Source organism: Rattus norvegicus, chromosome 1, assembly GCF_036323735.1.
Source record: "Rattus norvegicus strain BN/NHsdMcwi chromosome 1, GRCr8, whole genome shotgun sequence".
Classification (NCBI taxonomy): Eukaryota; Metazoa; Chordata; class Mammalia; order Rodentia; family Muridae; genus Rattus; species Rattus norvegicus.
The window spans coordinates 89616789-89626718 of record NC_086019.1 but is presented as its reverse complement, the minus strand read 5'-3'; the positions used below and the strand labels follow the sequence as shown (position 1 = coordinate 89626718).

The 9930-nt window shown below is 49.7% G+C and overlaps 1 protein-coding gene across 2 annotated transcripts; it reads right to left on the bottom strand.

Annotated features, from left to right (window-relative positions):
• Nucleotides 1-905: 905 nt before the first annotated feature.
• Nucleotides 906-5259, bottom strand: Cd79a (CD79a molecule). Of its 2 annotated transcripts, none has more exons than NM_001402547.1 (5): nt 5165-5259; nt 3283-3576; nt 2951-3069; nt 1460-1528; nt 906-1328 (listed from the first exon to the last, which is right to left on the bottom strand). In NM_001402547.1, the coding sequence occupies exons 1-5, from the start codon at nt 5232-5234 to the stop codon at nt 1215-1217; spliced, it is 666 nt and encodes a 221-aa protein (NP_001389476.1). In that variant the 5' UTR covers nt 5235-5259; the 3' UTR covers nt 906-1214. The 2 variants fall into 2 exon arrangements, with proteins under 2 accessions (NP_001389476.1, XP_008757284.2); XM_008759062.2 differs by lacking the exon at nt 5165-5259 and adding an exon at nt 4667-4794.
• Between the last annotated feature and the right edge of the window lie 4671 nt (nt 5260-9930).

Sequence of the window (9930 nt, the reverse complement as noted above, 5' to 3'; positions counted from 1 at the left end):
CCTAGCTGGCCTCGAACTCGTTGTGTAGAGTGGGCTGACCTCGAACTCAGAGATGCCTCTGCCTTGGGATTGCAGAGATTAAAGTTAAAGCTGTGCGCCACCACCCTGGTCTCTTTTTCAAAGCTAGATGGGCTTCCGACTGTAGGTCCACAATGTCAGGGGCCCGTTCAGCACTCATTGCTCTCTGGCCTCTGCTGCTTCACCCTGATGCAGCTCCCCAGTGCCGTTTGATCACTTTGGGCCTTTTCTTGCTGCTGGCTGTCTCTTCTCTGAGATTTCAGGCTTTGTCCTTTCCCCAACTGTTGTTATCCCCCGGGGCCCAGGCCAGCCACTTTGTGTCTGTTTCTTCCTTTGGCTTCTATTTCTGCATCCAGGTCTCTGGGGATTCCCTGAGTCTCCTCTTTGCCTCCTGTCCTTTAACAACCTTTCTGAGTCTGCTCTTCCCATCCCAATGACTACTCTAGATGTCTCCATCATCCCCAGGTTCTTGACAGAAACTCTCCAAATCTGCCTAGGCAAGTGAACCCATGAGGGAATTAGGTCCCACTCCTGGAAATAATACCTTGTGTTCTCAGAGCTTAAATATGGGTAAAAATTTGGTAAGGCCCGGGCTGGTTCCCCCTTGCTTAGGGACGTGAGGAGGGTGAGGCCCTATAAAGGAGATAAACCAGCATTTCAATTGGGGTGGGGACTTCCCCAAGAGACTTCCTGTTATTTTGGGGGTTGTGGGGTTGGTGAGGACAGACAGCCAAGACTGTCTGGTCCCAGATCTCAGAAGTGGTCTGGTGAGAACTTAGGTCCAGAAACCTGGGTCTGAGGGAGGAGGGGACTTGTGTTTTCTGCTCCTGGTTCCCTGGCAGCATTGAGGAGCAGTCCACATGAGATCCATGACTCCTGCCAAGGGCTGCTTTGGGAAGGATTTATTATCACTTAAGTGGCCATGACAGATCTGGGAGGAGGGGGGTGACACTAACGAGCCTGCTGTAATCAGCTCCCCTAGAGGCAGCGATTAAGGGCTCATTACCCACTAGGGAGGGAACCCCAGGGGGAAGGACAAGAATAGGGTGGGGCAGCCTGGAGGCAAGGGTGGGACACTTCAGAGGGACAAGCACAGCGGAAGAGCAGCAGGGGCAGGGATTCTGGAGTTGGGCATAGGGCAGGCAGGGGCAGACAGCACAGCAGGATGGGGAGTGGGGAGGGTGGGGGGATGTCAGTCATGGTTTTTCCAGCTGGACATCTCCAATGTGGAGGCTGCCCACGTCCTGGTAGGTGCCCTGGAGTCCCCTGGAGATGTCCTCATACATAGAGCAGTCATCAAGATTCAGGCCCTGCAGGGGACAGAGACATCAGTACCCTGGCAGCTGCGGCCCTTGCTCCCTCCCAGTCAACTCCAGGGTGGGACCCAGTGCAGACACCACCCGCCATGCAAGGCTGCCTGCTGCATCCCAGGCATACTTACCTCATAGAGATTTTCATCTTCGTAGTCATCTGGCATGTCCACTCCAAACTTCTCATTTTGCCACCGCTTCTACGGAAGGGGATGAGGCAGAAGCGGCATTTAGCGAGGAGGGAGGCGAAGGGCTTTTAGACCGTCTTCTACTAGCAAGTGCTTTATCAGAAAGAGCAAGGGACACCCCCGAGGCCACATATTGGGATCTTGGCAGATTCTATCTCCACCCCTCTTCCCCTCTCTTTCTTCTTATGGGCCTCGGTCTCCTGCCTCGTGCCTGCATGTGCTTGCCACTCCACTCCACCAACAGTGTTAGATCTCTATGTAGTAAGAGCTACTTGGGAACTCACTATGTGGACCAGGCTGGCCTTGAACTCCCGACAGATCTGCCTGCCTCTGCCTCCTAAGTGTTCCTAGGATCAAAGCTGTGTGCCACCATGCTGGCCCTCTACTGTTCCTCAAGAAGTGTAACAGTGAGCTGGGAGTGGTGCTGAACATCTGTAATTCCAGTGCTTGGTAAACTGAGACAGGGCAGGAGGATTGCGAATTCCAGATCTATATAGTGAGCTACATCCCAGCCTGAACTACATAGCAAGATGCTGTCTTACCCTACCCACAAAAACAAAACAAACAAAAATGTCAAAACAAAAACAAAAATAAAACTGGTTGTGATGCATGCCTGTAATTTCGGTGCTTAGAAGATAAAGACAAATCAGACCAGCCATGGAGATACAGCAAGTTTGAGGCTAGCCTAGACTAATGTCTAGGTTTTAAAAAAAAAAAAGTGAGGGGTTGGGGAATTAGCTCAGTGGTAGAGCGCTTGCCTAGCAAGCACAAGGCCCTGGGTTCGGTCCCCAGCTCCGGAAAAAAGAAAAGAAAAAAAAAAAAGTGAAAGCAAAGAAAGTCCAGGAGATAGCTCAAGCTGGTAAGGATATTGCCATGGAAACCTGAGGACATGAATTTGATGTGGGGAATCCCACAGTGGAAGGAAAGAATCAACCCCTGAAAGTTGTTCTCCGATTCCACACTCGAGTGCCCACGTACACAACAACAAACCATAAATAAGGTGCAGGACAATGGTGGTGCACACCTTTCATTCCAGCACTCAGGAGGCAGAGGCAGGTGGATCCCTGTGAGTTCGAGGCCAGCCAGGGATTCATAGTGAAACCCCATTTAAAAAAAAAAAAAAAAAAACAACGTCTTGTAGCCTAAGGAGAAGCAGGGGCTCTGGGAGGACACACCTCCTTCCCTGGTCTTGGCTGCATTTGCAGGGGACTCCCTTTGGTGGGTCAGCAGGAGAGTGAGAGGGTATCTGTGAGGGCCGTGGGGACAGGCTGACCCCACTAGAGCTCAGTGCCACTGGAAATCCTTTTGGGGGTTACTCCCAGCCTCCCAAACTTTGAAGGAGGAACCTCAGGATTCAGAGGACCAGCTGGACACTGGGAGTCACAGTCCAGGCAAGCCAAGATAATTTGAGGGTGTCGCCGTGGAGAGACTCACCCTGAAGAGCAGCAGCGTCCCTGGCACCACTGCACAGAACAGCAAGATGATCCCTTCTGCCGTGATGATGCGGTTCTTGGTGCCTTCCCCCATGTCCAGGAAGGGCCTCGGGACTTGCTCTGTGAAGACAGGGTGCTGCTTAGTGTTCTGGTATCCCTTCCTCTCCCAGCCCTGCTCCTTGCGAGGTCAGGGAACCCTGAAGCCACCATCTGGCAGGTGACCTGCCAGGGTTACAGGTTGCAGGTCCAGGAGGGAGGAGCTGGCTCTCTGCTTCCAGTGTTCTGGATGAGCCGGAGAACAGAACTCCAGGGTCAGTGCCCCTCCCTACTCACTGCGCACTCGGAGGTAAGTGCCACAGGAACGCTTTACTTCTTTGCTCTCTATCACTTGGCACCAGTACAAGCCCCTGTGGCTCTTGTTAACTTCGGGGAAGATCAGCTTGCCCATGGGACCCAGGCCAGGACCCAGTGGCATTGGGGGCCATGTGCTGTTGGACTGGAGACTGAACCACCATGTGATATTAGGGTTCTTGCCGTCGTTCTTACAGGTGAGGACGGCCTCCTCACCCAAGTTCACCGTCAGGGATGGTGGATCCCTTTCTAACATCAGGGCCTGGCATCCAGGACCTGTGGAGAGATGAGAGGAGACAGATGGGTCAGAGCCTGGAGATGGAGAAGATTGCTCCAGCCCCCTTCATGCCAGCTCTCTCAGGAGTGGAGTCTCACTGGTGGCAATGGTATCTAGAATAAGAACAGACACCGGGGGACACGCCCTATGGCCTCTTTCTTCCATTTCCCCTTTGCATTTTGTTGTTCCCCCAACCAGCCCAGGGACTCTCTCTGAAGACCATCCCGTTGGTCCTCATTCTTCATAACCCTTAGGAACCTCCATGGGGAAGGGGGTGGAGATGGGGCACACCTTAGACCCAGGCTCAGCAGTACCCAGCCTATTGGAAAAGGTACTAGAGCCCAATTCTGTCCTACCTCCCCGAATCTGTCCTTGGCTTGGTTGTTTAGTTTGGTTTTGTGCCTGGGTCATTTCTCATCTCTGTAATTTAAGTGAGGCAACCTGCCAGGCAGTAGTGGTACATGCCCCTAATCCCAGCACTGCAGAGAGTGAGTCAGGCAGATTGCTGTGGGTTTGAGGCCTGCCTGGTCTAACAGTGAGTTCTAGGACAGCCAGGGTGGCATAGAGAAACCCTGTCTCCAAAAACAAAACAAACAAGACAAAGAAACCAGTGTCGACCTAGGCCCTGGGACGGAGTTCTGCCTGGGGCATCCGAGGAGGCTTAGAGAGACAAGGGTGGACTGGTGGCCATGGTGTGGGCTCTCTGTGTTCACCTTGAGTCACTCCCACCCCACCCCTGTTCTCAGCCACCTCAGCAGCACACTGGCTTATAGCCCTGTTTCTGGACATAACAGGAAAGAGGAAGGTCGGAAGTGAGGAAGAAAGAAAGGGAGGGAAAAGAGGCCCCAGCAAGTTCCTGGTCTCAGGCTTAAGACTCAAGACAGCAGGACTCCAATCCCTGGTCCCAGACCTTCCCCTCTGAAAACCTGGGTCAGTGTGTTCACAGGGGTGGCGGAGAGGAATGGAGCACCTGAGGAAGCATGTCCTCCAGACGTAAGGCAGAGGAAAAACAAACAAACAAACAAAAACTGTTTCCCCTCACTGACACCCTTTGCTACCTCCATATCCTCATGTTCAGTCAACACTCACCTCAGTTCCTCATTCTCACTTGTGGAGCTAAGGTCGTGTGTTGTGGAGCATGGTAGTCTTGGTCCTAACAGACTTACTCAAGTCTCCTCCAGCCTGTGGCTCAGTACAGAAAGCTGTCCCTGATTCCCCCCCCCCCCCCTTCTCCTTGTCATTTTGGGACAGGCAACCAGTAAATTGCCCAGGTTAGCCTAGATAGAACTCATTATGTAGCCCAGGCTGGACTCAAGCACAGTATTTCTGCCTCCTCAGTTTCCTAGAGTTCAGGCATTGCTTTAAGAGTTGCGCTGCTGGTAGGGGTTGGGGATTTAGCTCAGTGGTAGAGCGCTTGCCTAGCAAGCCTGAGGCTCTGGGTTAGGTCCTCTGCTCCAAAAAAAAAAAAAAAAAAAAAAAAAAAAGAGTTGCGCTGCTATGCACCCCCCTGTCTGGCCATTTCTGACTCCACTCTGCACCTTTCTGTCAGCCGCATCCCCCACGGCACCTTCCCTTTGGTCACATTACCCAGGCAGGCTTCGGACAGGAAGAGGAGGAGGAGAGGCAGGGTTCGGAGGACTCCTAGACCCCCTAGCATCGTCTCCCAGGGAGCCGGTTAGTCTGGGTGGCGGTAGCCTTGAGGTACCAGATTCCACTCCAAACTCCGCCTCACTTCCTGTTCAGCCCTGCCGGAGATGGGCTCCAGTGGCCCTTACTCCTGGCCCTTTATTTGCCATCTGGTGTAGGCCCTGAGTGGAGAGGAACTGCCCTGCACCTGGCTGGCCACAATTCCCTTGAGTCTCTAGTGCGTGGGGTCGGGGAGAGGCTGGTTCAAGGCCTGGTTCATGGTCACGGGTGCCTGCTAAATCCACAGCTGCTCTGGACTTCGGCTTCTTTTCTCACTAACATTGGGTAAAACATAGCGCCCTTATCCGCCCTTTTCTTTCTAACCCCACCCCTTTTCTCTCGCTGTTCGTTTTTTTGAACGGGTTTCACATAGCCCAGGGTTGGCCTTGAATTCACCATGCAGGTCAAAGTGACCCTTTGTTTATCACCACCTTCTATTGTTTTTAATTGATGGTTTATTTAATGTCTGAGTGTTCACATACGTGTATGCATACATGTATGTATGTGTACCGTATGTGTATGTGTGTGCCTGGTGCTTGTGGAGGCCAGAAGAGGGCGACAGATACCTTGGAAATGAAGTTATAAGTTGCCCCACTGGGAGCTGGGAATAAACCCTGGTTCTCTGCAAGAACAGCCAGTACTCCTAACTACCGAAGTCAATCCCCTGCCTCTGAAGATGCTCTTGAAATCCTGGTCCTCTTGTCTCTGCCTTCTTCTGAGTATTGTGGTTACAGATGTGCTCTACCATGCCTCGCAAAATTTTTCTTTCAGTGTAAGTGATGACCCCCGGGGGACTCATGAATTCTAGGTGAGCTCTGCCGCTGAATGACACCCTAGCCTTTAAGTTCTTTTATGTCCTCTCAATAGGGCAGAGGCCATCCTCCACGTGATGGAGGAGGAAATGGAGACTCGGTAAGGGGGAGTGGTCACTTGCCCAGTGCTACACAGTCCATGTGCTGACGGTGTGGTGATGACTCATGCCTCTAATCCCAGATTTTGGGAGGCTCAGAATAATGAGTCAAGAGGCTAGCCTGAGCTACATAAGAAACTAGCAGATTGTGGAGCAAGGGAAGGAGATGGTAGTGAGCTCATAGGGCAGCCAGTTTGGCCCATATATTAAGCTCTGGGTTCAGTGAGGAGAGCCTTTTTTGTTTGTTTGTTTGTTTTTTGTTTTGTTTTGTTTTTGTTGTTATTGTTTGTTTGGTTGGTTTTTTTGTTTTTGTTTTTTAGTTTTTGTTTTTTCTTTTAAAGGTGAGGAATTAGCTGGGCCGTGGTGATACATGACTTTAACCCCAGCACTTCAGAGGCAGACACAGGGGATCTCTGGGTTCGAGGCTAGCCTGGTCTACAGAGCGAAGTCCAAGACAGCCAGGGTTACACAAGAAAAACCCTGTCTCAAAAATGTAGACATGAATTTTTTTGCAACCTACTTTTTTTTTTTTTTTTTTGGTTCTTTTTTTCGGAGCTGGGGACCGAACCCAGGGCCTTGTGCTTCCTAGGTAAGCGCTCTACCACTGAGCTAAATCCCCAGCCCCTCAACCTACTTTTAATAAGTGTTCAAGCCCTCCTCCAGCCCACCATCCGGCAGAGGTAATGGGAGAGAGACGTTATTAGGATGTGGGGAAGTGGACCTGTGCAGTGATGGTTCTTTGGGGGTGAGCTCTGTCTTCTTGGGCGGCAGTTCAGTCCCACAGCAAACACCAAATACGACTGAGCAGCTGCAGATCAGGCCTCTGGGGGGGCAGATGCCAGGCAGGAACCAGTAGCTACAGTCCAGTCTTTCAGCAGGCAGACACCAGGCAGCTGTAGTTCAGTCCTGAAGAAACCACCAGGCTCACCAGCTGGCCTGAGGTGAGGCCACAGAGGCAGCGAGCTGCTGCAGGAACCTCAGGAGCAGTTCTTGGCAGAGTTCTCTCAATGGCGGTGTTACCACAAGTTGAGCTCAACAACACTATGTAAGGTGAACCAATACGTGCCTGTCGTTGTCAAAGAATAGCAAGACCGAGCAGAGCAAACCGATGCCCAATGCTTGCTGGTCTCCCACTGTCTGTGGGGTCGCAACTATACTCCTTCATCTCCGGTCCTTTCACGTGTTTATTAGATGAAAACATCCTTCACCTGTGCCTGCTTCAGGAAAACATTCTTTCACATTTTGCTTTAGCAGGACATCCTTTCACCTGTGTGCCCCAGCAAACATCATTTGACATAACTAACTTTCCAAAGAACTAGAAGGTTCCACTTCACAAAAAGAAAAAAAAAAAAGATGAGGAATTGGATGGCTCAGTGGTTAAGAGCATTTGTTTTTCTTGATGAGGAACTAAGTTTAATTCTTATTCACATGGTGGTTCACAACCATACATATAAACACTAAATAAATCTAAAAAGTTAAACTAAAAGTATTCATGAACATTTCTTTAAAGCCAGGGAGTGGTGGCGCACACCTTTTGCCCGGACATTCACACCGGCACTCAGCAGGCAGAGGCAAGCGGATCTCTGTGAGTTGGAAGGAGGCCTGGTGGTCTACAGAGTGAGTTCCAGGGTAGCCAGGGTTACACAGAATAATCCTGTCTGGAAAATGAAAACAAACAAAAACAAGAAGGTGTGTGTGGTGGGGGAGAGCAGAATGAGGAAGACATTTGAGGTCAGCCTTCAGTCCCCACGTGTTCTGTGGACTGGCAGGGGCGAGCACACAGATATGTGCACACACAAGGAAATAGAAAGAAAACAGCAGATGAGTATGGTGGCCCCCTCCTGTAATCTCCAGTGACCGGTGTTTGGTCACCAACACCCATACGGCAGCTCCCCAGTTAATTCCAGGTCCAGTGGTTCTGACGCCCTTTTCTCGCCTCTGTGGGCACCAGCCATAAGCAGACAAAGCGACCTTACAGAGAATAAATAAATGAAAAAAGTTAACAAGAGTCTCGTGTAGACCCAGGGAAATCAGGTCTGAATGGGTAGCGAGCTTTTGAGATACTCTAAGTAGTTAGGTGAGTTCCACATATGTAAAGACATGGCAGGCTGGAGAGATGGCTCAGTGATTAAGAGCACTGACTACTCTTCCAGAGGTCCTGAGTTCAATTCCCAGCACCCACATGGTGGCTCACAACCATCTGTAATGGGATCTGATGCCCTCTTCTGGTGTGTCTGAGGACAGCGACAGTGTACATGAATACATAAATAAATTCTTAAAAAAATAAGACATGGCAAAAATACATTTACTGAAATAGTGTATTGGCATATGCCCATAATTCCAGAGTTTGAGACGGGATAAAGGCAAGCTCCAAGTTGGCCTGTCCTGTAGACTTGGCCTCAGACAAAGCAAAACAAATCAAATCAGAACAACAAAAGGGAGGCAGAGGGAGGAGTCGGACTGCCACCAGTTCCAGGATAGCCAGAGCTATACAACAAAACCCTGACACCGATAGACAGAGAGATAGACAGACAGACAACCCCCAAAGACACAGGCTAGAGAGCTGAGAGATGGCTCAGCTGTTAAGAGCACATATTGTTCTTGTAGAACTCATCTGTGGTGGGTGACAAGTGTTTGTTTGTAACTCCAAGATGGTCGGACTCCTGGAGTACAGGGGCGCATGTACACATGTAGTGGACACACATACACATGAAGTACCCCAAATAAAATAAATGAAAAAATTGAAAGAGGCTTTAGGGGGCAGGTGAGTCACGAGGAAAACAAAAACCACAGGATATTTTTGGTAGGGAAAATGGAAAAGGAATTCCAAGGTATGTTTGTTGGAGGAAGACAGCCTTTCTAGTTCCACAAGCTAGCTGAAAGCCACGGGGTAGGGGAGAAGTCAGTGGAGAAATGGGGAGGGAAACAAAACTTGGTGTAGATGATGCAGTTGAGTGGTTTTTCTTTTTCTTTTTTTTTTAAAGGAAATATTCATGCTTTAATAAATGAATGGTAAATATAATATAAAAAAACAGTGGAAGGGGGTCAGAGAAGAACATAACACAGATCATTTGTAAGTTTATCCTGGGACTATGTAAAATACATCTAAAATATTCTCACTTGTTTCTTCCTTAGAAAATACACTCGGTTCATCTGTGACTCAACTCTGTCGAGAAAACTTCCTAACACCCGCATTACGAACACAACTCATTATTTGCTTCTCCTGGTTTTAATTCTCTTTAAAGGAAGCAGACACTAGAAACAGTAGAAGTGGGACTGTGGATGTTATTTGTAGCAATTAGCTTATGCTCTTTCTCAGTTAGGTTATTCTCCTCTTTTTTGAGTTTTTCCAGACAGGGTTTCTCTGCGTAGCCCTGGCTGTCCTGGAATTCACTGTATAGACCAGGTTGGCCTTGAACTCAGAGATCCGCCTGCCTTATGCTGGGATTAAAACTAACACTCTCTCTCTCTCTCTCTCTCTCTCTCTCTCTGTGTGTGTGTGTGTGTGTGTGTATTCCACCATGCCTGGTAGTTGACTTGTCTTTCAAAGGTAAAGTGTCATCGTATGCTATTTGGGGACAAAGGCCTGTGCTGGAGATGAATGTGCACACCATGTCATGCTTGCCTCCTGGGGAAGAGGAGAACTGAGTGGAGCTGGGGAAGGACACAGCTGGACTCACCCACCTTTAAAAAAAAAAAAAAAGGCTGGGTAGTGGCAAATATATAGCTTTTAAAGGCAACACCAGTACTGGGGAGG

Bases quoted from the DNA above. Each gene is read 5' to 3' on its own strand.
- Cd79a (NM_001402547.1), bottom strand. From the start codon at position 5,234: ATGCTAGGGGGTCTAGGAGTCCTCCGAACCCTGCCTCTCCTCCTCCTC. The intron at 3,577-5,164 runs GTAATGTGACCA...ATCTCTCCACAG, and splicing joins CCTGTCCGAAGCCTGCCTGG to GTCCTGGATGCCAGGCCCTG. The intron at 1,329-1,459 runs GTAAGTATGCCT...TGTCCCCTGCAG, and splicing joins AAGATGAAAATCTCTATGAG to GGCCTGAATCTTGATGACTG.